Source organism: Lytechinus variegatus, chromosome 19 (genome assembly GCF_018143015.1).
Source record: "Lytechinus variegatus isolate NC3 chromosome 19, Lvar_3.0, whole genome shotgun sequence".
Lineage (NCBI taxonomy): Eukaryota > Metazoa > Echinodermata > Echinoidea > Temnopleuroida > Toxopneustidae > Lytechinus > Lytechinus variegatus.
The window spans coordinates 6684339-6707967 of NC_054758.1; the positions used below are offsets into that span (position 1 = coordinate 6684339).

A 23629-nucleotide genomic window follows, 5' to 3' on the forward strand; every position below is an offset into this window, starting at 1 on the left:
AATTTTTAGAGATAAATGCACTTTACATTAAAAAAAATTATTCTCAGCTACGAAATGATATACCTTGGGGGTGTTTCACAGAGATTTAAGTATGACTTAGGTCGCACTTAAATGTCGACGCGTACATGATATGCAACGCGCGATCTTATTGATAGAAACGCATTAGTGCGCGTCCTCATGACACGATCTGACCAATGCGGTCAAGCCTTTCATACCGTACGCAACTCGGTATTTAAGTGCGACTCTAAGTCATACTTAAATCTTTGTGAAACACCCCCCAGGTCGAAATAATCAACAATAACCCACACAAGACACTAAATTGAACGCAGAACAAAAAAATTCAGCGAGAGCTTCAAATTATAAGGGGGAAGAAAACAATGCATGGAGTTTGAGATTCAAGCACGAGATACGCTTACTATGCCAGTGTGCACTCTCAGTTAAACTTTCAAGCAGTTCGCACACTAAAAAAAAAAATGTCAAGGAAACCCTTGTGTTTAGTCAACTTACCACTTCAAATTTTGACAGCACGAAAAAGAAAAATAGTCTCTTCCTCCAATAAACCGATTTTGGTCTGGTTTTCATTTTTAATATCAAATTAACCCTTAGGCTATTTGCACCAAACGCTTCTTGTCGACTTGCCATGACAAACAAATGATAAACGATTTTTCCCCCTCTTCATATCAATCATTTGATAACATTTAATGGACAAGCTATGCTTAAAGGGAAAGTTCACCCTGACAAAAAGTTTGTTGTAAAATAGCAAAAAAAAAGAAGAAATAATGAAGAATTTTGGTGATGGTTGAAGAAAATTCATGACATATTAAGAAAGTTATTGGAATTGAAGTTTTTTTATATGTGAAGTCATATACAAATGCGCAGCTGTACCATATAAAATCATTAAATTTCAATTTTTAAATGGCTTTTGGTGAATCATGTCTTTATTTCTTTCAGGAACGGATGTAAAATGATTTGTCTCTTCACATTCTAAAGGCACAATAAAAACTCTTTTCAATTTTCTCAGAAAAAGACATTTCATTTATTGTTGCACGATATGTAGGAAAGCTGCTAGCATATGACGTCACAAATTAATTAATTAAATTTCTAAAAACTTTGTTTATTCTTTGATCGATTTTCCTGAACTCTTCGACAATATTTTTATTTTCATTATTATTATTAATTTTTCTGCTATATTTACAACAAAGTTTTGTCAGGGTCAACTTCCCCTTTGAGCATAACGTGTTGATGGTTGTGTCTAGAATGTACTGATACCCTGATCAGGTGAATAGTTGGGACCCTTCCATGTCTTATGTAGTACCGAAATTGCCAACTCAAATATAAATTCGCAGATCAGTCCTTAAAAACGCCTAGTATCAGTATCGTTTGTAATTGTTGGCAGGTCAATCCTAGGAAGTATTGTATACTTCGCCTTGTGTTTTCTTCCATTTCCTTTCGCGTATCCTTTAAAGTGAGCAGGAGGCTCGTCGAGGGCAGTTGATGTTTTCCTCTCTCGATAGCGGTATCCTTGCATTTTCCCTGCTTGCTGACCTTCGTTATCATTAATTGATTCGGTAGAGGGCGCCCCATGACTGTGTTTCTGAACGTGGCAAGATGGTAACTTCGGGAATTTCAGAGAATCGGGGCTGGATTCGGCTATTCGGATGTGGCGATGTTTTCGTCTACACTCACTGCAATATTTCTGTCCAGCGACATCACAATACAGACAATCTTTCGAGTGGTACTTGTCCAACTGGATCATGGATATCGGTTTTTCCTTTGCAGGACCAGGTCGGTCTCCTTTACCTGGGCCGGTCAAGTCGTATTCCTGCACTACGCTCGGCAACGAAATAGAGACAGTCCTGGAAGGACGTTTCTTGTGAATTGGACTCAACAGGGCACTACTGCGTTGTCGGTAGAATCTAGCAATGTATCTCTTCTCAGTCTTGAACCGTTCATCCACAAGTGTGACCATTCTTGGAGTATGGTTGATCTCAAAGCCTTTGAAACTGTCCTCGGACCTCGCGGCATACAGACTGGATTTGTCGTGGGAATTCAAGCTTTCTTGCTGCCTGAACGGGCGTCGACGCTTCCCGTATACTGTACCTTTGGCCAAGCCATTCGTTCTGTCTGCGTGGGGCACCTCTGGTACCTTCGCTTCAAGATTAGCTTGAACTGCTTTCGGCACCCTCCAGACGGCTTCTTTAAGATCCCTATGCCTTTGCTCTCGTCTCACCCTCATTTTGGAGTTTCCTATGACATTGTACTTTGTGCATGGTATCCTTGGAAATCGAAAGCTGACTCCTACACCTTGTTTCCCTGCGTTTCCCACATTGACTTGCTCGGCAGTGGCAGAAGTCATGTCTGTTGATTCTTTGCAGTGGTCTGTTATTACGATCCACACATGGTGTGCTCTGTGCCATAAAGAACAAATGGGTCGAATGATTAATGATTTTATTCGAAACATGAAAAAAATAAAAAAGAAATGAATAAATTATAAATTACTGATTATTGTTAGCACACGGTTCAGATCAGTGTTATTTATCTGAATGGCACAACTGACTTGTAAATAATATAGTACAATAGTAAAACCTGACATAAAATCAGGTGTGTGTAGAGCTTGGTCAAAAGTTAGCAGCATAGAGGTAAAAACAAAATGTTGCTAACATATTATAACAAGATTCGTGGGGGAGGGGGGGGGGGGGGCGGAACGCCCTTAAACAGTTTTGTTGTTTTTAAATGACGTCATTTCACTCATAGCTTTATGAATGCTGTCAGTCGATTTGGGTATCTTACCTTCCTAGCTGCAGGGTGCCCCAAAAATTTAAATGAATTATAAGGTTTATGAATCTTGAGACTTTTTCAGGCTGGAAACAAAAAATACACGCTAGGATACATAAATTTAAAGGAGCCTGATTAAACAACGTATACATGCCAAATGTTATTGGTTGTTGCAGTTTTCTCTGTTTTGGGTTTCTTTTTCATTATTAAAGCGAACGATTCGAGGAATAATCATTGAGTAGAGCGTTGACAATATTGTTCCCGATCTCACGCTGAATGCAAAATAAATGCGTAAAGCTTATAATTTATTACATATTGTTTTCATATCACACGGTCGATTCCACTATCCGATGCTATTCGGTATTATATACACCGCACTGGTGATATCCTTGAAGTCACCCTATCGATGCTAGTCCTATTTGTTTTACTCCCAATTAAAACTAGATACGTTCAGATAAGTAGCAATTTACACAGAAGGTAATCAATATTATGATAATGTACTAGGTTACAAGCAAGATAAGATGAAATACGATAGGCCTATAGCCATGACAGCGTAAGATTTATTCAACCCTGTCGACCGCTGTTGGGAGCAGAAACCACATTAGTTTTAAAATTTTCATACATGCAAAATAAAATGACAGAGTTGATTCCAGTGTACACTCCCGTAATAATTTCACATATGAGTTTAAAGCGTCAACTAACTGGTTATTACAGGCGATCCTACCGATTGTTGAGAAAATAAGATATCATTAGATCATTATATAGCAAATAATTTCATCCGTGTATCAAATACTCATAGGTACGATACTCGAAATAGTAATTTTAAATTTGTATTACCGAAACGTGAAGGACATACAGGGAATACTTTTTATTTTAATGGCATCCAATTTTGGAATGCTCTTCCTAATCAAGTAAAAGCAGATACTAATTTTCCTCACTTTAAGATTGCATTAAAGAAGCACCTAAAACTGGAATATACTCCAGAACAGTATTACCAGTTAAAATCACACATTTTGTACAGTTGTTTTTTTTAGTATTGTAGATAATTTAGGGTATGATAAAATGTAATTCTTGTTCTATATTAGGTAGAGTATTGTTTGCTTCAGGTATTTGCAAATTATTTATTCCAGTACTTGTCGTAGTAATGTATGTTTAATGTTTTATATTAACAATAGGACCCAATGGAAATAAGCCTTTCGGCTTTCATGGGCTATCCTGTCATGGTATTCTTCTATTTCATTGTAATCACTTGTGATATTCTTGACGAATACAATCAATCAATTAACCAACCCATATGGCAACCAAATCAATCATCTGTTAACCTATAAGGGGGTACACCAGGCTGAAGATAATACGATTTAACGAGCTAAAAAAACATGCAAACCACCGTGACCAAACACTGAAAGTTTGATCTAAATTGTACAAGGAATAACAAAGTTAGGACATTTCAAAGATTTACATTATTTCGGTGAAACATTTCTATGCAAGGATTCATGAATATTCAATGAGCAAAAAATAGATTGACAGCTGATTCTAAAGATTAGGTATTCTTTGCTGCAACTTACTTTATTCTGAAGGAGAATAATATGACAATAAAATACAAGTATGAACAATGAGATATTACGTTGTGTAATGACATATGAAAAGGGAATGTGGGTTAGGACATCAACCCACCTAATGAATATCCATGATTACGTGCATATAACTGTTCACTAAATTTTTGCTGAACTTTAAATTTAATGACTTCGTTATCTGTTATCACATTTTACTCTTTAAATTTCCAGCATTTTGCTTTCTAAATTATTTTACTCAATTTATTTATATAATTATTTTAAGTTCGGAGTAGGGTACCCTTTAAGTTGAGAGGGTGGAGTGCTTTTTGTCATGAAAATTATTCCCAAATTAAAGTACATGTTGTACAAACATGACAAAGTGAACCAACGCAATGAAGTACAACTTAACACTTTCATTGCTAACATTCACACTGGCAAAAGAAAAACAAGTTTTGCAAGCCTTTTTGCAATAAGAATTTAACATGTATTAAGTTATTATTTGCGTGAGTCCAAGCGAGGATGAACCATTTGTTTTTATTTAGAAATGTTGATCTTTATCAAATTTCTTGTGCATATTTCTTGCTAGCGTCAGAAATCCTCTGACATGCAATATTTTATTAAAATTAATCTACATTCAATTTGGAGTATAAATTGGTTACTGTAATCGATAAATTAAGTGATATTTTTTTTCTCTCTCTTATCATGTCATATATTTTGTTAATGTTTCATTTTCTAATTGCTGAAACGCATTAGTATTAATTTCTAGTATTTTTGAAGTTTGATGTATAATTTGTATAATTATATTTGTAATTGATTTATTGTATAATTTATAATTATGTTTCAAATAGTTTGTACAAATTGCTTATAGAATGTGATTGTGTATTTTGATTTGAGAGAATATAATAAAAACATCCTTAAAAAAATCTCAATATTTATCAATAGGACACAGAACTGTTGCCTTTGGTTTTTTTTATCAACCGCTTTCTGCTGATTATTTTATTGTTTATCATTAAAATATAGAATTAAAAATATCACAATTTACCGACAACTCCAATTTCTTGAAAGAAATGACAACCCCTCCTGCCCCCCTCCTTCACATTAAAATAGGAAACAGTTTTAGCCAATTGTTTACAAGAGTTAATATAATTGAAATCGTGCAGTCCGAACATAATGGCATATACTAGAATATGGTCATTTTAAGAAGAAGGGGAGTAGATGTATATTTCAAATATTCTTACCTTGTGATTATTTAATCAGAGCCTGGTCATTCAATATAATGAGATCCAAAAGTTAGCTACCATCTGCCACTTCTTAAGCAAAACGTTCGTCTGTTTTCAGCTTTTTCACATTTTACCTAAAAAGTGTTCGTTCTTAATCGTCGGCATTTCTATACCTCCAAGCCCAAGGTTCGCTTGACAACTGCGGAATCGTCGAACCAATCCCCCTGTCAAGACATGTGATCAGCGTGATTATGTTGACCTGTCGACCTCCGGGAAGGGGCGAATCGAGTGATTGGGAATTAGTCTGTCAAGTTGAAAGTCACATTAATGTTTTGTTCGAGAATTGTGCAATACGATTCCAATGCGACAACAGTTCGAGCCGAGCAAGTGCTATTCGTAAGGCACATGGATGTTTATCTCAAGACGTCTGCACAGCCTCTAGTTTTCTTGTGGGCATTGCAGAGCTTGCCTTCATGAGCGGTAGCGAAGTTTATAAAATGGTTATAGACTTAGTCCATGCGTTCCATTTCTTTCTTAATCATTAAATAAATTCGCGAATGAACGTCGGCTTTGCACATTTCGTGTCAGGAAAAAAAGAGAAAAATATAAAGACCAACTTCAATATTAGTTTTTTTTTTATAGTAATTGTAGCAAAGATTGAAGTGGTTATTAATTTGCTAGATGCGATTTATATTTACCCTTATTCAGTTATGATGCCATTATCGTCACTAACATTAACTCATTACAATTAGTATCATCATTATGTCTTAATATTTTGTAATTCCCCTGTTTTATTGTCATTTCCAGTGGTTGGGTGAAAGGAGAGAGAGGAGAAGAGATATAGGGATTTGTAACGCTAACAACCTGATATTATGTTTAATATCGAGATGTAGTATAATATACTCTTTATACGCTTAAGTGATGTTACTTTTTGTGGGTAAGTGGGGTTGAAAATGTCAAATCAATTGTTTCATGATATATTCATTTGAATTTTATATGTTCATATTGCATCATTGTTACTAATATTTTGATATACATGCTACCCAAAAAGTGTAAGCTATCACCTTCTATAGTATTAGAGTAAAAGTGTAATGTTAGGATTGTTGCATTCGAACGTGTGAATTGCAACATGACCGAAATGTCTTTTTTTTAATCTAACCCTTTTGTGACACTCCGTAAAACGACTAGATAAGAGTCTATATGTCATGTATGTTGTGCGCGTCTTTATCATCTTAAACTGTGATCGTCCTTGCTCTTCTCTACCAGTCCCGTCTACTGTGCAAAGTTCATCTACACAATTACCAGGTATTGTTAACAAGTGGAAAGAAAACAAATACCAAGGGTATTAAATGAAATAATCAAAGACGCACGAGAAAGATTTGCACAACACAAGATAAATATAACGGAACAACGAGAAAAGAACGAAGAAACCCCTTCAAGTAAATAAAGAAAGAAACAAAAGAGAGTGGGCACGGCGAGGTGGAGGTGGAGAGGGAGAGAGGGAGAGATGGGAAGAAAGAGAGAGAAGGGGGGGGGTGGAGGTTGGCTGTGAAAGAGGAGGGGGAAGATAAACTCATTGAACATGCTGAAGGGAAAGATGACAACCAAGTTCGATATAGAATCTTGTCTACAGTTTTGGTAAAGGACAAACAATACCCGCATGTGGATTCTTAAAACTATAATTTTAACTTTCCAAAATGAAAAAAAGTTAGGAAACCTTAATGTGATTCTTATTAATTTACTACAGAACACAAGTAGTGTATGAACAGTTTATTGTTTATTACGCTGAAGTACTATTCTAACATTTTCTTTAAATTTCATGTTTTGGAATTGTTTTCCCTTCCGCTTCGACAAAAATAACAACAGTTAAAAAAAAATACAACGATTTTTTTTTTCGCGGGCTTAAATATTTGTGATCTTAGCAACACCTTCGGCAAACCGCGATCTTAGTACTAGGATGCGGAGTTTATTTTTCTTGTCTTTCATTTGGAACCAACCCCTACCTACTTTTACTGCTATCCCTTTAAAACCAATATCCACCTGCAATTCTGTGAAAGCAATCCAATTATGCATTTCTTATAAAATAGTTAAGGGCGAGGTTGAGCTGTTTGCGTTTTTACTTTCTTTCTTACGTCTTCCCGCGAAACCCCCTCCAAACATTCAATTGTACGTTCTTTCTTTATATTATCATCAATACAAACATGACAAAGAAAAACAACAAAGACACAAAAGAAAAGGTTCTCTCCGATGTCTCTGGAACTTTGTGTGAATTGTTGTAAATGGGATGAGAAACAAGATGATGTCCGTCGTGGGTGAATGACAAGTCGGTCATTGGGAGTAAATATTGGATGGTCTTATTAGGAAAAGGGTGCTAATGATTGGGGATCGGACGGTAGGCCCGCATAAGTTTTTTTTTTCTCTCAGTAGTCTGGTTCTTCTGCACTTAGTGGACGATGACAGGGAAATGGGTAGGCCTAAATATATATCGATAAAGGCAAAAACGATAAGTCAACAAATATCGGACATCCCTCGCTCAAATATTAAACATAATTATGTATCCACAAGACGTCTCGCCATCGCTGCAATTACGTTCTCTGTTTTAATAGCTTGGTTGGACAACGATTCTCTTAAAGTGACCCAAGCCGAATAATTCACAAATCTGTTACAAATACTAGATTAATTTCATTGGTTTCCATTCCCGTCCCTTTATCTTTAATACTGTGCATGTTTTGTTTAATCGAACTCTCTTTCTCTACTAAAAGTCATCCCCCAATCTCACACTCCCTCCTTGTCTGCATTCGCTTACAACAAAACCATTAAAACATTCCTTCAAAATGATTGTATTTCTATTTTTGTAACAGTCATCATCTTTTGTACATTAAAACAGCATATCGTCACATATGTTGGTAATGGTTCTTCGCATTAGTTTTTACTATTATTAATATATTCATTATCATTATTACTATTAGTACTATTACCATTGTTACTAATATTGTTATTAATGTCAATATCCCATTCAGCCTCCTATCTTGTGTTCTTCAATCTGATTATCCGTAATGTTTGTTTGGAAATAATCCACAACGTCAGGAAAAGATTATCCGCCATTTGAATATGTCGAAATTAACTCGCGAATGAGCAATATGCACGTACATGTACCACTTTCTAGATGGCGCAATACTTTAATGATAATCGTTAAACTGTAATAAAAATTCCTGTATGTGCTTATGTGTCCGACTCCAGAGCACTTTAACGTATGACAACCATAACTTGTGTAGTTTCAAATAAAAACAAGTCTGGAGCACTATCAATTGGTGATTCATTGAGGCGGGTAGGTTATTTTGTCTGTGAAAATAGTAAAAAAAAAAAGCTTGAAGGCTGTCCAGTAAAAAAATTCCACTCATAGAAGTCGTATCTCAAAGTGAACTGGTCTAAATACACCAATTTATTTCAACTTACGGAGCATGCCTTGTTAATTTGGAGAAAGAGCGTTGATCAGGCATTTCTAACTCCATTGATATAACTGTATAGGGCTCACATGAGTATTACAGACCCACATTCACTCACGTGTTTATCATAGCTCATCAAAAAATCATTAAAAATCAATCCCTCGATAGATTTTGCTTTAATTCACTGAAATTAGTCACAATTAAAAGTACATTAAGACTTGATATATTAATCAGGTACTTGCCCAGCTCGATCAAAAGTTAAATGGCCTGAAATAAGACTAACCATAATTTCGGCCAGTTCATTGCCAGAAAAACCAAAACTGCATTGTGGGTAATAATAATTAAAATGAAATACAAAAATGCAGTCTAGCCTCCCCAAACGCCTTAATTATGAAAGAGTATGAACATAGCATTATCTCTATCGTTTTCCTTTTGATATACAAACATTTGATCTATTTTTAATGAATTTTTTTCATCAATAAAGTCACGTGATTTACGCCTGTCCGGCATGCTTTGCGCGCAGATGAATTACTCTCGTGTGCCCTATAGTGCACGACTGAATACTGCTCCCTATCGTCAAGATCGTGTTAATCGTCACTGCAACTGATTCAACACGAGATGTGTAGATATTGCTTGTTTAGTCACCAGTTCTATATACCGGTATATAACTGAGAGTTAGAACTTTGAATGAATGACATCAACAGAGACATTGTCGTCGAGTCATGAATACTACACATGAAATCTGTCAACTTTCGACAAGAAGATAACGGAAACATGTACAGACTGTAAGTATTGTTATCAATGTTCTTTGTGTATAGCAAGATAACCGTTCGTGTTTAGTGTTTAAGTCAGGCAAACGAACATATAAATGGAAAACGATGAAATATAATTAGTCTCATTTTGTCTACCCACCAATTATTATTGCTCCTTTGTGAAATCATTGCATGCATCTAATAAGGGGAAGACTTTTGTTTTCGTAAACAAGTCCGCCCCAAGAAAAAACTCGATTTGAATAACAAAAAAAGCAACCATAACACTTAAAATTTCGGTTAATTTCATACAACAGTTATAATGCACATCCTTGTCAATATGCAATTAAGAGGATCGATGATGTCACTATTTATTTTGTACTATATTACATGAAATATCAAATATTCAAATCTTCTCCCCCCATGTCATGTGAAATGAATTAACATTGCTTAACATCCGGTAGTTGAGTCAAATTTAACTTTAATGTCAATTGAAGAGTTTAGTTGCAAAAGGGGTTAGGTCCACTTTTTACCATTCCGAGAAAAATCCTGGGGTTTTTTTATTCTCACTTACTGCAATATTCTTATGAGAAACTAACTTGTCATGATGTACTTCTTTATAATGTGAACACAAAATTGGGTATAAAAGAAATCTACCTGCCTTCATTTTTTCCTTATATTCTTTTAAAAAACATAATTGTGGACCTAACCTCTTTTGCAAGTAAACTGAAATGAGTCCAATCTATTTTGATTAAAAAGGTGATTTTCTTTGCCACTTTTATTCACGTTTTCATAAAAATTTCAAATTGTCTTTGTTTTCATCAGAGCGACTAAAAATTTTGAGGTCTTTATACAGAAACCCCTTTTGACAAATGAGCTCATCAGAAGAGTTTGTTTGCAAATGGGGTTAGGTCCACTCAAAGAAAATCATTTTTTTTATTCTCCCATATTGCAATATTCTCATGCAAAACTAAATTTTTCATGATACCTTGCCATGATAACATAAAATTGGGTATAAAAGAAATCTACTTGCCTTCATATATTTTTTATATTTGTTTTTTTCCAAAAAAATCTTGTGGACCTAACCCCTTTTGCAACTAAACTGAAATGGACCTAACCCCTTTTTAAAAAAGTGATTTTTCTTTCCATTTTAGTTCATTTTTTAATAGGAATTTCAGTTTTTCTTTGGTATCATCTTACAGTCAGAGCTATTAAAAATCTATATATTGAGATATAAAAATCAAATTTGATGAAAAATGAACCTAACCCCTTTTGCAATTGAGCTCTTCAATTCTGAAAAATTGTGATATTGAATAATTCAAACAATAAAAAAGGAAGAAATAGTGAGTGATGGACAGATTTGACTCTCTCGTTTGCATATCACTGAATTTTTCAAATGTAATAACTTTCTTTCATTTTCCTAAAGACAACAACAACAAAAAAGACTTGTCTACCAACACTTGCCCGAGAAAGATACATGGCGTACCGTACAACCTATTACACTAGTCTTCTTTACCATGGAAACCTCAAAACTGTTTATCCCAAGACACTCGATCTGCACAATCATTAGCAATATTCAAACGTCTTCTGAATTCTTGAAAATAATCCCAACCATTTATATCTTAATTATATCTTATTTGTAATTTGTTTTCGCATATGTCAAATGTAATCATAATGTTGAATTTATGTTACAAGTAAGTCTGCAGAGTGTAATGGGTGTGTGTGTGTGTGGGTTGGGTGCTTCTGTGTGTTTGTGTGTTTCTGATGAGGTTTGGGACTTTTAAAGGTTTATTTCTTGTATATTTTGCATATTATGTATTTTATAATTTGTATGTAATTTGATTAACAGGGCCCAATTGCAAACCAGCTTTTTATCTTTGTTAATGTTTTTTTATCGTGTATAGCTGAATTGGTCACCCTGTATAAAGATGTGAAATAAATAAATAAAAAAATAAATAAAAAGTCAAATAACTTTCTTATTTTGCATGTTTTACATCCGATTTTGACAAAATTTTCAACATTATTTTAGTTTTTCTCTATTGTTTCATATCAACATTTTTCTGGGGTGGACTTGAACTTTCAACGAATTCATGCATGAGCTTTCGATTTACCTCGAGAAATACAACCCTTGACCTGTTCCATTTGAGACTTCCTACCAGCATTTCTTTGAAAGTTGACACTTGTTAATGATAGAGTAAAGGTTTTAAAATCTTTTAATTTCAGGGTAATACCACGGCGTGCAATGCTCCGTTAAAAAGAGGCAAAAAGGGACACAGAAAAGGGGGACCCAAGTAGTGAATGTTCATGGAACTATAAGGATCAGGCGCGCGATCCAAGCTTCGCAGATCCAAGCTTTCTCAGGAAAGGGGGCCCAAATTTGACCTGATTTGGCGCCCCTGTGTGTTTTTCGAAAAATGGCGCCCCCGCAAGACCAGCAAAGATGCTTTCACGCAGAAAACAAATTCCATGAACGTATGTAATACCAATTTAAAAAAAATAGTAAATGCACACGCGCGCGAAGCGTGGGCGACTTTTTGTTTTCTGTTCAAGCATGTGAGGGTTTCAATTTTGTTTAACTTCTCAAGGCCCAACTGAAATTGTGTGAGCGGGAGCTCTGATTTCTTTGCTAGGCGTTTTAGAATGTCCTTCATTAATATCATTGATAACCTCTTGGAAATAGTGTAATCTCGAAGGCAATTGACTCAATATCCTCATCAGTGACGTAGCTGGGATTTATTCAGCAATGGCACACTGTGTGTGTGTGTGTGTGTGTGTGTAGGGGGGGGGGGGAGTTGCTAGAACTTTTGTATGGGCATCAAAATAAATAAATATATATGTATATATATATATGTGTAAAGTTATACATGTACAACAGCATTTGGCAACTCTTTTTTATTTAAATATTGTAAAGAAATAGATGAAGAGAACAATGGTAGGCGTAGCTTAAATCAAGGTCCCCAGAGCTATCTACCCTTTGGAAAAATTGGTGATGCCGAAAAAATGTCTGTGCCAGAATCGAACCCGGCCCCCCAGCTTTGAACGCCGGTGCCTTAACCACTAGACCACAGAGACGGTTAGTAGCTAGGGCGAACCCGAAGCTGTATCGAAGCAATAGCTTTGATCCAGCTGAGGCATGGCGGCTTGTCATTGTTCAATGCTCACCTTCACCCGACAAAGGAATATATACTTGGTATAGTGTCGAAAATCTGTCTATCTGACGGTCAATCGGAGCGGGCTCGCCCTAGCTACGCGTCTCTGTGGTCTAGTGGTTAAGGCACCGGCGTTCAAAGCTGGGGCCCGGGTTCGATTCCCGGCAGAGACATTTTTTCGGCATCACCAATTTTTCCAAAGGGTAGATAGCTCTGGGGAACCTTGATTTAAGCTACGCCTACCATTGTTCTCTTCATCCATTTCTTTACAATATTTAAATAAAAAAGAGTTGCCAAATGCTGTTGTACATGTATAACTTTACACATTTGTATTTCTTCTCCCATATTGTGTACTGTATCGAAGCAATAGCTTTGATACAGCTGAGGCATGGCGGCTTGTCATTGTTCAAAACTCACCTTCACCCGACAAAGGAAAATATAATTGGTATAGTGTCGAAAATCTGTCTATCTGACGGTCAATCGGATCGGGCTCGCCCTAGCTACGCGTCTCTGTGGTCTAGTGGTTAAGGCACCGGCGTTCAAAGCTGGGGCCCGGGTTCGATTCCCGGCAGAGACATTTTTTCGGCATCACCAATTTTTCCAAAGGGTAGATAGCTCTGGGGAACCTTGATTTAAGCTACGCCTACCATTGTTCTCTTCATCCATTTCTTTACAATATATGTATATATATATATATATATATATATATATATATATATAATAAACTTTTTTTTTTTTGGGGGGGGTATATATACAGATCGAAGTTAAAGAAAATTTGTGCCCCTAGTTCAAACATCAGCTTGGCGCCCCCTAGTTCCAACATAAATTTTGCGCCCCTAGTTTTAACAACAATTTCGCGCCCGCCTATAGTTTCAACATCAATTCGGCGTCTCCTAATTCTAACAATTAGGCGCCCCATTGTTCCAACATCAATTTTGCTCCCCCTCCCCCTAGTTTGAACATTGAATTGAACCCCTACTTCCTGCAAAAAATCGGGACCTCCTAGTTTGAACATCAATTCGACGCCCCAAAATTTGATCATTAGTTTAGTGCCCCTAGCTTGAACAACAATTTCGTGCCCGCCTAGTTCTAAAATCAATTCGGCGTCTCCTAATTACAACAACAATTAGACGATCAATCGTTCCAACTTCAATTCAGCGCCCATATGCGCTCTTAAGTTCGATCGTCAATTGGGCGCCCCCCCCCCCTAGTTCGAACATCAATGGGGTGCCCCCCCTAGTTCGAACATCTATTCAGCTCCCCCTAATTCGAACATTAATTAAGCACCCCCTTAGTTTGAACATTAGTTTGCCCCCCTAGTTATCAAATTGGCACCCCCTAGTTCGATCATCAATTTGCGGCCCCCTAGTTCCAACATAAAATTCGGCACTTCCCTAGTACCAACATCAAATCTGCGCTCCCTAGTTCCAACATCAATTGGGCGCACCTAAGGTCGATCAGCAATTAGGCGTCCCCCTTGTTCGAACATCAATTCGGCGCTCCCTAAATTGAACATTAATTCGGCGCCCCATTAGTTTGAACAACATTTTGGCCCCCCGAAAATCCAATATCAGTTTTGTGCCCCTAATTTGAACATTTATTTGCGCCCTTCAAACATCAATTCGGGATCCCCTACTCCAAGCAGTAATTCAGCGACCCCTATATCGAACATTGATTTGGGGCGCCTAAATTCTATCATTTTTGGCACCCCCTATTTCGAACATCAACTTGGCACCCCTTAGTTCGGATATCCATTAGGTGCCGCCTAGTTTGTACATCGATTTGGCGCCTTCCTAATAGCAACATCAATGCGACACCCCTAGCTATCACATGAATTTGCTACCCACTTGTTTGAACAACCCTTTGCACTTCGAAAACCAACTTGGTGCCCCCTAGTTCAAACATCAAATCGTGCCCCCCTTGTTCGAATATTAGAACGACGCCCCCTAGTTATCAAATTCGCACCCCCTAGTTCGAACATCAATTTGGCGCCCCCTAGTTCGAACATCAAATCGCCGCCCCCTAGTTCGAAAATCACTTTGGCGCCCCAAGGTACCAATTTGGCTCCCCACTAGTTTGAACATTTTGGCGCCCCTAAATTCCAAGATAAATTTTGCGCCACTAGTTCAAACATCTAATCGGTGCCCGACCTCTAGTTCGAACATCAGTTCGGCGTCCACTAGCTCAAGCATTAGTTTCGAGCCCCCCCCCCCGCCCTAGTTTAAACATCAATTGGCCCCCCTAGTTCAAACATAAAGTTGTTTCCCCTTGTTTGAACTTGCACCCCTGGTTTAAAAACCGATTCGATGGCCCCTAGTTCAAACATCAAGTCGTGCCCCCCCCCCTTGTTCGAACATCAGTTCGGCGCCTCCTAGTTCCAAAATTATTTTTGGACTTCAGACATCAACTTTGTGCCCCTAATTTGAACATCAATTTGTGCCCCTTCTTCAAACATCGATTCGGGACCTCCTACATGTAGTTCCAACAGCACTTCGGCGCCCCATAGATCGAACATCAATTTAGAGCGCCTAAGTTTGATCATCTTGGCGCCCACTAGTTCGAATATCAATTTGGCGCCCTTAGTTCGGATATCCATAAGGTGCCACCTAGTTTGAACATCGATTTGGCGCCTCAGTAGCAACATCAATTTGGCGCACCCTAGTTCTCACAGAAATTTGCTTTCCTCTTGTTTGAACAACCCTTTGCGCCCCTAGTTCGAAAACAAGCTGGGTGCCCCTTAGTTCAAACATGAAATCGCCCCCCTTGTTCGAATATTAGTATGGCGCCCCCTAGTTATCAAATTCGCACCCCTTAGTTCGAACATCAAATCGGTGTCCCATCAATTGGGCGTTCCCAAGTTCAAACATCAATTTTGTGCCGCCTAGATTGAACATCAATTGGTGCCCAGCCCCCCCCCCCCTCCTAGTTCGAAGATCAATTCTGCACCTCCTAGTTTGAACATCAATTGATGCCCCCTTGTTCCAACATCAATTTGACACCTCCTAGTTCAAACATCTTCCCCTCCTAGTTTGAACATCAATTTGCGCCCCTACTTCATGCATCAATTTGGGAGCCTCTAGATCTCTAGATATGTCTCCTAGGTAGAACATTAGTATGGCGTCCCCTAGTTCGAACATCAAATAGGTGTCCCATCCCCCTAGTTCTAACATCAATCCGGCGTTTCGTAGTTCAAACATCAATTTTGCGTGCCACCCCCTAGTTTGAACATCGATTTGGAGCCCCCTTGTTTCCACATCAATTTGTGCCCCTAAGTTCCAACATCATTTCGGCGCCCCTTACTTTCAACATTAATTTGGCGCCCCCTTGTTTGAAAATTAATATGGTTGCCCACTAGCCATTAAATTCGCACCCTTAGTTCGAGCGTCTATTTTGCGACCCCTAGTTTGAACATCAATTTGGGACCCCTCGTTCCGACATTTTGCTCCCCCTCCTAGTGTGAACATCAATTTGTGCCCCTAATTCATGCACCTGTTCGGGAGACTCTACATGTAGTTCTAACATCAAATTAGCGCCCCTAAGTTCCATCATCATTGGGTGCCCCCGAAGTACGAACATCAATACGGTGCCCCCGAAGTCCGAACATCAATTTGGCACCCCAGTTCGAATATCAATTCGAAACCCCTTGTTTGAACATTAAAATGGCTCCCCCTAGGTTGAACATTAGTTTGGCGCTACCCAAGTTATCGATTTGGCACACCCTAGTTTGATATCTCTTCGGTGCGTTATAGTTCGAACATAGTTTCGGCGCCCTCCTATTTTATATATTAATTTGGAGCCGGCTAGTTTAAACATCAAGTTAGAGCCCCCTATTCAAAACAAGTATTAGGGGCCCCTAGTTCCAACATCAAGTCAGCGCCCCCTATTCCAACATCGATTCAGCGCCCCCTAGTTCCAACATCAGTTTTGCCTCCCTCCCAGTTCCAACAGCAATTGGCACCCTTATCTTCGATCAGAAATATTCGACGCCCCACTAGTTCGAACATCAATCCGCCCCCCCCCCCTTGTTCGACTATGAATTCGACGCCTAGTTCGAACAATAGTTTGGCGCCCCCTAGTTCACATATCAATTGGGCGCCTCCTAGTTCGAATATCCATTCGGCGTTGCCTAATTTAAATAGTCATCTAGGGGCCCCTAGTTCAAATATGAATTTGGTTCCTCGTAATTCCAACATCAATATGGCACCTCTTAGTTCCAACATCAGTGTTGTGCCCCTAATTTGAACATTCATTTGCACCCCTTCAAACATCAATTCGGGATCCCCTACTTCAAGCAGTAATTCAGCGCCCCCTATATCGAACATTAATTTGGGGCGCCTAAATTCTATCATTTTTGGCGCCCCCTATTTCGAACATCAACTTGGCACCCCCTAGTTCGGATATCCATTAGGTGCCGCCTAGTTTGAACATCGATTTGGCGCCTTCCTAGTAGCAACATCAATGCGACACCCCCTAGCTATCACATAAATTTGCTACCCTCTTGTTTGAACAACCCTTTGCACATCGAAAACCAACTGGGTGCCCCCTAGTTCAAACATCAAATCGTGCCCCCCTGTTCGAATATTAGTATGACGCCCCCTAGTTATCAAATTCGCACATCCTAGTTCAAACACCAAATCGTGCCCTCTTGTTCGAACGTCAGTTCGGCGCCTCCTAGTTCTAACATCAATTCGGCGCCCCACTAGTTCAATTATTAATTAAGCACCCTCTAGTTCCCACATGACTTTACTTCCCCTTGTTTCGACAACCCTTTGCGCCCCTAGTTCGAGAACAAATTTGGTGCCCGCTAGTTCAAACATCAATTCCGGCGCCCCCACCAGTTCCAACATTATTATGACGCCCCCTATTTTCCACATGAAATTAATTCCCCCTTGTTTTAACATTTATTTGCGCCCCTAGTTCAAAAACTAATTCGATGCCCCCTTGTCCAAACATCAAATTGTGTCCCCTTCCCTTGTTTGAACATTAGTATGGTGCCCCTAGTTATCGAATTCGCACCGCCTAGTTCGAGCGTCAGTTTGGCGCCCCCTAGTTCGGATATCTATTCGGCGCCTCCTAGATCGAACATCTCTTTGGGGCGCATAAGTTCGATCATCATTTGGTGCCCCATAGTTCGAACATCAATTGGGCGCCCCCTTGTTCTGATATTGATTTGGCTTCGCCAAGTTTGAACATCAATTTGGCGCTCCCCTAGTTTTAACATCAATTCGGCGCCCCCTAGTTCCCACATGAATTGACTTCCCCTTGTTTTAACAACCCTTTGCGCCCCTAGTTCGAAAACCAATTTGGTGCATCCTAGTTCAAACACCAAATCGTGCCCCTCTTGTTCGAACATCAGTTCGGCGCATCCTAGTTCTAACATCAATTCGGCGCCCCACTAGTTCAATTATTAATTTGGCGCCCCCTAGTTTGAAAATTAATATGGTTGCCCACGAGCCATCAAATTCGCACCCTTAGTTCGAGCGTCTATTTTGCACCCCTAGTTTGAACATCAATTTGGGACCCCTCGTTCCGACATATTGCGCCCCCTCCTAGTGTGAACATCAATTTGTGCCCCTACTTCATGCACCTGTTCGGGAGCCTCTACATGTAGTTCTAACATCAAATTAGCGCCCCTAAGTTCCATCATCATTGGGTGCCCCCGAAGTACGAACATCAATACGGCGCCCCGAAGTCCGAACATCAATTTGGCACCCCAGTTCGAATATCAATTCGAAACCCCTTGTTTTGAACATTAAAATGGCTCCCCCTAGGTTGAACATTAGTTTGGCGCTACCCAAGTTATCGATTTGGCACACCCTAGTTTGATATCCCTTCGGTGCGTTATAGTTCGAACATAGTTTTCGGCCCCCTCCTATTTTATACAGTTGTATATTAATTTGGAGCCGGCTAGTTTAAACATCAAGTTAGAGCCCCCTATTCCAAACAAGTATTAGGGGCCCCTAGTTCCAACATCAAGTCAGCGCCCCCTATTCTAACATCGATTCAGCGCCCCCTAGTTCCAACATCAGTTTTGCCTCCCTCCCAGTTCCAACAGCAATTGGCACCCTTATCTTCGATCAGAAATATTCGACGCCCCACTAGTTCGAACATCAATCCGCCCCCCCCCCCCTTGTTCGACTATGAATTCGACGCCTAGTTCGAACAATAGTTTGGCGCCCCCTAGTTCACATATCAATTGGGCGCCTCTTAGTTCGAATATCCATTTGGCGTTGCCTAATGTAAATAGCTATCTGGGGCCCCTAGTTCAAATATGAATTTGGTTCCTCGTAATTCCAACATCAATATGGCACCTCTTAGTTCCAACATCAGTGTTGTGCCCCTAATTTGTGCACCCCTTCAAACATCAATTCGGGATCCCCTACTTCAAGCAGTAATTCAGCGCCCCCTATATCGAACATTAATTTCGGGCGCCTATATTCTTTCATTTTTGGCGCCCCCTATTTCGAACATCAACTTGGCACCCCCTAGTTCGGATATCCATTAGGTGCCGCCTAGTTTGAACATCGATTTGGCGCCTTCCTAGTAGCAACATTAATGCGACACCCCCTAGCTATCACATAAATTTGCTACCCTCTTTGTTTGAACAACCCTTTGCACTTCGAAAACCAACTGGGTACCCCCTTGTTCAAACATCAAATCGTGCCCCCCTTGTTCGAATATTAGTATGACGCCCCCTAGTTATCAAATTCGCACATCCTAGTTCAAACACCAAATCGTGCCCTCTTGTTCGAACATCAGTTCGGCGCTTCCTAGTTCTAACATCAATTCGGCGCCCCACTAGTTCAATTATTACTTAAGCGCCCTCTAGTTCCCACATGACTTTACTTCCCCTTGTTTCGACAACCCTTTGCGCCCCTAGTTCGAGAACAAATTTGGTGCCCGCTAGTTAAAACATCAATTCCGGCGCCCCACCAGTTCCAACATTATTATGACGCCCCCTATTTTCCACATGAAATTAATTCCCCCTTGTTTTAACATTTATTTGCGCCCCTAGTTCAAAAACTAATTCGATGCCCCCTTGTCCAAACATCAAATTGTGTCCCCTTCCCTGTTTGAACATTAGTATGGTGCCCCTAGTTATCGAATTCGCACCGCCTAGTTCGAGCGTCAGTTTGGCGCCCCCTAGTTCGGATATCTATTCGACGCCTCCTAGATCGAACATCTCTTTGGGGCGCATAAGTTCGATCATCATTTGGTGCCCCATAGTTCAAATATCAATTGGGCGCCCCCTAGTTCTGATATTGATTTGGCTTCGCCAAGTTTGAACATCAATTTGGCGCTCCCCTAGTTTTAACTTCAATTCGGCGCCCCCTAGTTCCCACATGAATTGACTTCCCCTTGTTTTAACAACCCTTTGCGCCCCTAGTTCGAAAACCAATTTGGTGCATCCTAGTTCAAACACCAAATCGTGCCCCTCTTGTTCGAACATCAGTTCGGCGCATCCTAGTTCTAACATCAATTCGGCGCCCCACTAGTTCAATTATTAATTTGGCGCCCCTAGTTTGAAAATTAATATGGTTGCCCACGAGCCATCAAATTCGCACCCTTAGTTCGAGCGTCTATTTTGCACCCCTAGTTTGAACATCAATTTGGGACCCCTCGTTCCGACATTTTGCTCCCCCTCCTAGTGTGAACATCAATTTGTGCCCCTACTTCATGCACCTGTTCGGGAGCCTCTACATGTAGTTCTAACATCAAATTAGCGCCCCTAAGTTCCATCATCATTGGGTGCCCCCGAAGTACGAACATCAATACGGCGCCCCCGAAGTCCGAACATCAATTTGGCACCCCAGTTCGAATATCAATTCGAAACCCCTGTTTGAACATTAAAATGGCTCCCCCTAGGTTGAACATTAGTTTGGCGCTACCCAAGTTATCGATTTGGCACACCCTAGTTTGATATCCCTTCGGTGCGTTATAGTTCGAACATAGTTTCGGCGCCCTCCTATTTTATATATTAATTTGGAGCCGGCTAGTTTAAACATCAAGTTAGAGCCCCCTATTCCAAACAAGTATTAGGGGCCCCTAGTTCCAACATCAAGTCAGCGCGCCCCTATTCTAACATCGATTCAGCGCCCCCTAGTTCCAACATCAGTTTTGCCTCCCTCCCAGTTCCAACAGCAATTGGCACCCTTATCTTCGATCAGAAATATTCGACGCCCCACTAGTTCGAACATCAATCCGCCCCCCCCCCTTGTTCGACTATGAATTCGACGCCTAGTTCGAACAATAGTTTGGCGCCCCCTAGTTCACATATCAATTGGGCGCCTCCTAGTTCGAATATCCATTCGGCGTTGCCTAATTTAAATAGTCATCTATGGGCCCCTAGTTTCAAATATGAATTTGGTTCGTAATTCCAACATCAATATGGTACCTCTTAGTTCCAACATCAGTGTTGTGCCCCTAATTTGTGCACCCCTTCAAACATCAATTCGGGATCCCCTACTTCAAGCAGTAATTCAGCGCCCCCTATATCGAACATTAATTTGGGGCGCCTAAATTCTATCATTTTTTGGCGCCCCCTATTTCGAACATCAACTTGGCACCCCCTAGTTCGGATATCCATTAGGTGCCGCCTAGTTTGAACATCGATTTGGCGCCTTCCTAGTAGCAACATCAATGCGACACCCCCTAGCTATCACATAAATTTGCTACCCTCTTGTTTGAACAACCCTTTGCACATCGAAAACCAACTGGGTGCCCCCTAGTTCAAACATCAAATCGTGCCCCCCTTGTTCGAATATCAGTATGACGCCCCCTAGTTATCAAATTCGCACATCCTAGTTCAAACACCAAATCGTGCCCTCTTGTTCGAACGTCAGTTCGGCGCCTCCTAGTTCTAACATCAATTCGGCGCCCCACTAGTTCAATTATTATTTAAGCGCCCTCTAGTTCCCACATGACTTTACTTCCCCCTTGTTTCGACAACCCTTTGCGCCCCTAGTTCGAGAACAAATTTGGTGCCCGCTAGTTCAAACATCAATTCCGGCGCCCCACCAGTTCCAACATTATTATGACGCCCCCTATTTTCCACATGAAATTAATTCCCCCTTGTTTTAACATTTATTTGCGCCCCTAGTTCGAAAACTAATTCGATGCCCCCTTGTTCAAACATCAAATCGTGTCCCATCCCCTTGTTTGAACATTAGTATGGTGCCCCTAGTTATCGAATTCGCACCGCCTAGTTCGAGCGTCAGTTTGGCTCCCCCTAGTTCGATATCTATTCGACGCCTCCTAGATCGAACATCTCTTTGGGGCGCATAAGTTCGATCATCATTTGGTGCCCCATAGTTCAAATATCAATTGGGCGCCCCCTAGTTCTGATATTGATTTGGCTTCGCCAAGTTTGAACATCAATTTGGCGCTCCCCTAGTTTTAACATCAATTCGGCGCCCCCTAGTTCCCACATGAATTGACTTCCCCTTGTTTTAACAACCCTTTGCGCCCCTAGTTCGAAAACCAATTTGGTGCATCCTAGTTCAAACACCAAATCGTGCCCCTCTTGTTCGAACATCAGTTCGGCGCATCCTAGTTCTAACATCAATTCGGCGCCCCACTAGTTCAATTATTAATTTGGCGCCCCCTAGTTTGAAAATTAATATGGTTGCCCACGAGCCATCAAATTCGCACCCTTAGTTCGAGCGTCTATTTTGCACCCCTAGTTTGAACATCAATTTGGGACCCCTCGTTCCGACATATTGCGCCCCTCCCTAGTGTGAACATCAATTTGTGCCCCTACTTCATGCACCTGTTCGGGAGCCTCTACATGTAGTTCTAACATCAAATTAGCGCCCCTAAGTTCCATCATCATTGGGTGCCCCCGAAGTACGAACATCAATACGGCGCCCCCGAAGTCCGAACATCAATTTGGCACCCCAGTTCGAATATCAATTCGAAACCCCTTGTTTGAACATTAAAATGGCTCCCCCTAGGTTGAACATTAGTTTGGCGCTACCCAAGTTATCGATTTGGCACACCCTAGTTTGATATCCCTTCGGTGCGTTATAGTTCGAACATAGTTTCGGCGCCCTCCTATTTTATACAGTTGTATATTAATTTGGAGCCGGCTAGTTTAAACATCAAGTTAGAGCCCCCTATTCCAAACAAGTATTAGGGGCCCCTAGTTCCAACATCAAGTCAGCGCCCCCTATTCTAACATCGATTCAGCGCCCCCTAGTTCCAACATCAGTTTTGCCTCCCTCCCAGTTCCAACAGCAATTGGCACCCTTATCTTCGATCAGAAATATTCGACGCCCCACTAGTTCGAACATCAATCCGCCCCCCCCCCCCTTGTTCGACTATGAATTCGACGCCTAGTTCGAACAATAGTTTGGCGCCCCCTAGTTCACATATCAATTGGGCGCCTCCTAGTTCGAATATCCATTCGGCGTTGCCTAATTTAAATAGTCATCTATGGGCCCCTAGTTCAAATATGAATTTGGTTCGTAATTCCAACATCAATATGGTACCTCTTAGTTCAAACATCAGTGTTGTGCCCCTAATTTGTGCACACCCTTCAAACATCAATTCGGGATCCCCTACTTCAAGCAGTAATTCAGCGCCCCCTATATCGAACATTAATTTGGGGCGCCTAAATTCTATCATTTTTGGCGCCCCCTATTTCGAACATCAACTTGGCACCCCCTAGTTCGGATATCCATTAGGTGCCGCCTGGTTTGAATTCGATTTGGCGCCTTCCTAGTAGCAACATCAATG

At 40.3% G+C, this 23629-nt stretch overlaps 1 protein-coding gene across 1 annotated transcript; it reads right to left on the minus strand.

The window, feature by feature from the left end:
* Positions 1–547: 547 nt before the first annotated feature.
* On the minus strand, positions 548–5660 carry LOC121405936. The gene is made up of 2 exons (XM_041596928.1): positions 5567–5660; positions 548–2408 (listed from the first exon to the last, which is right to left on the minus strand). The coding sequence occupies exon 2, from the start codon at positions 2354–2356 to the stop codon at positions 1355–1357; it is 1002 nt and encodes a 333-aa protein (XP_041452862.1). The 5' UTR covers positions 2357–2408; positions 5567–5660; the 3' UTR covers positions 548–1354.
* Positions 5661–23629: the final 17969 nt, after the last annotated feature.

Coding starts and splice junctions, on each gene's coding strand:
- LOC121405936 (XM_041596928.1), bottom strand. CDS start 2,356: ATGACTTCTGCCACTGCCGAGCAAGTCAATGTGGGAAACGCAGGGAAA.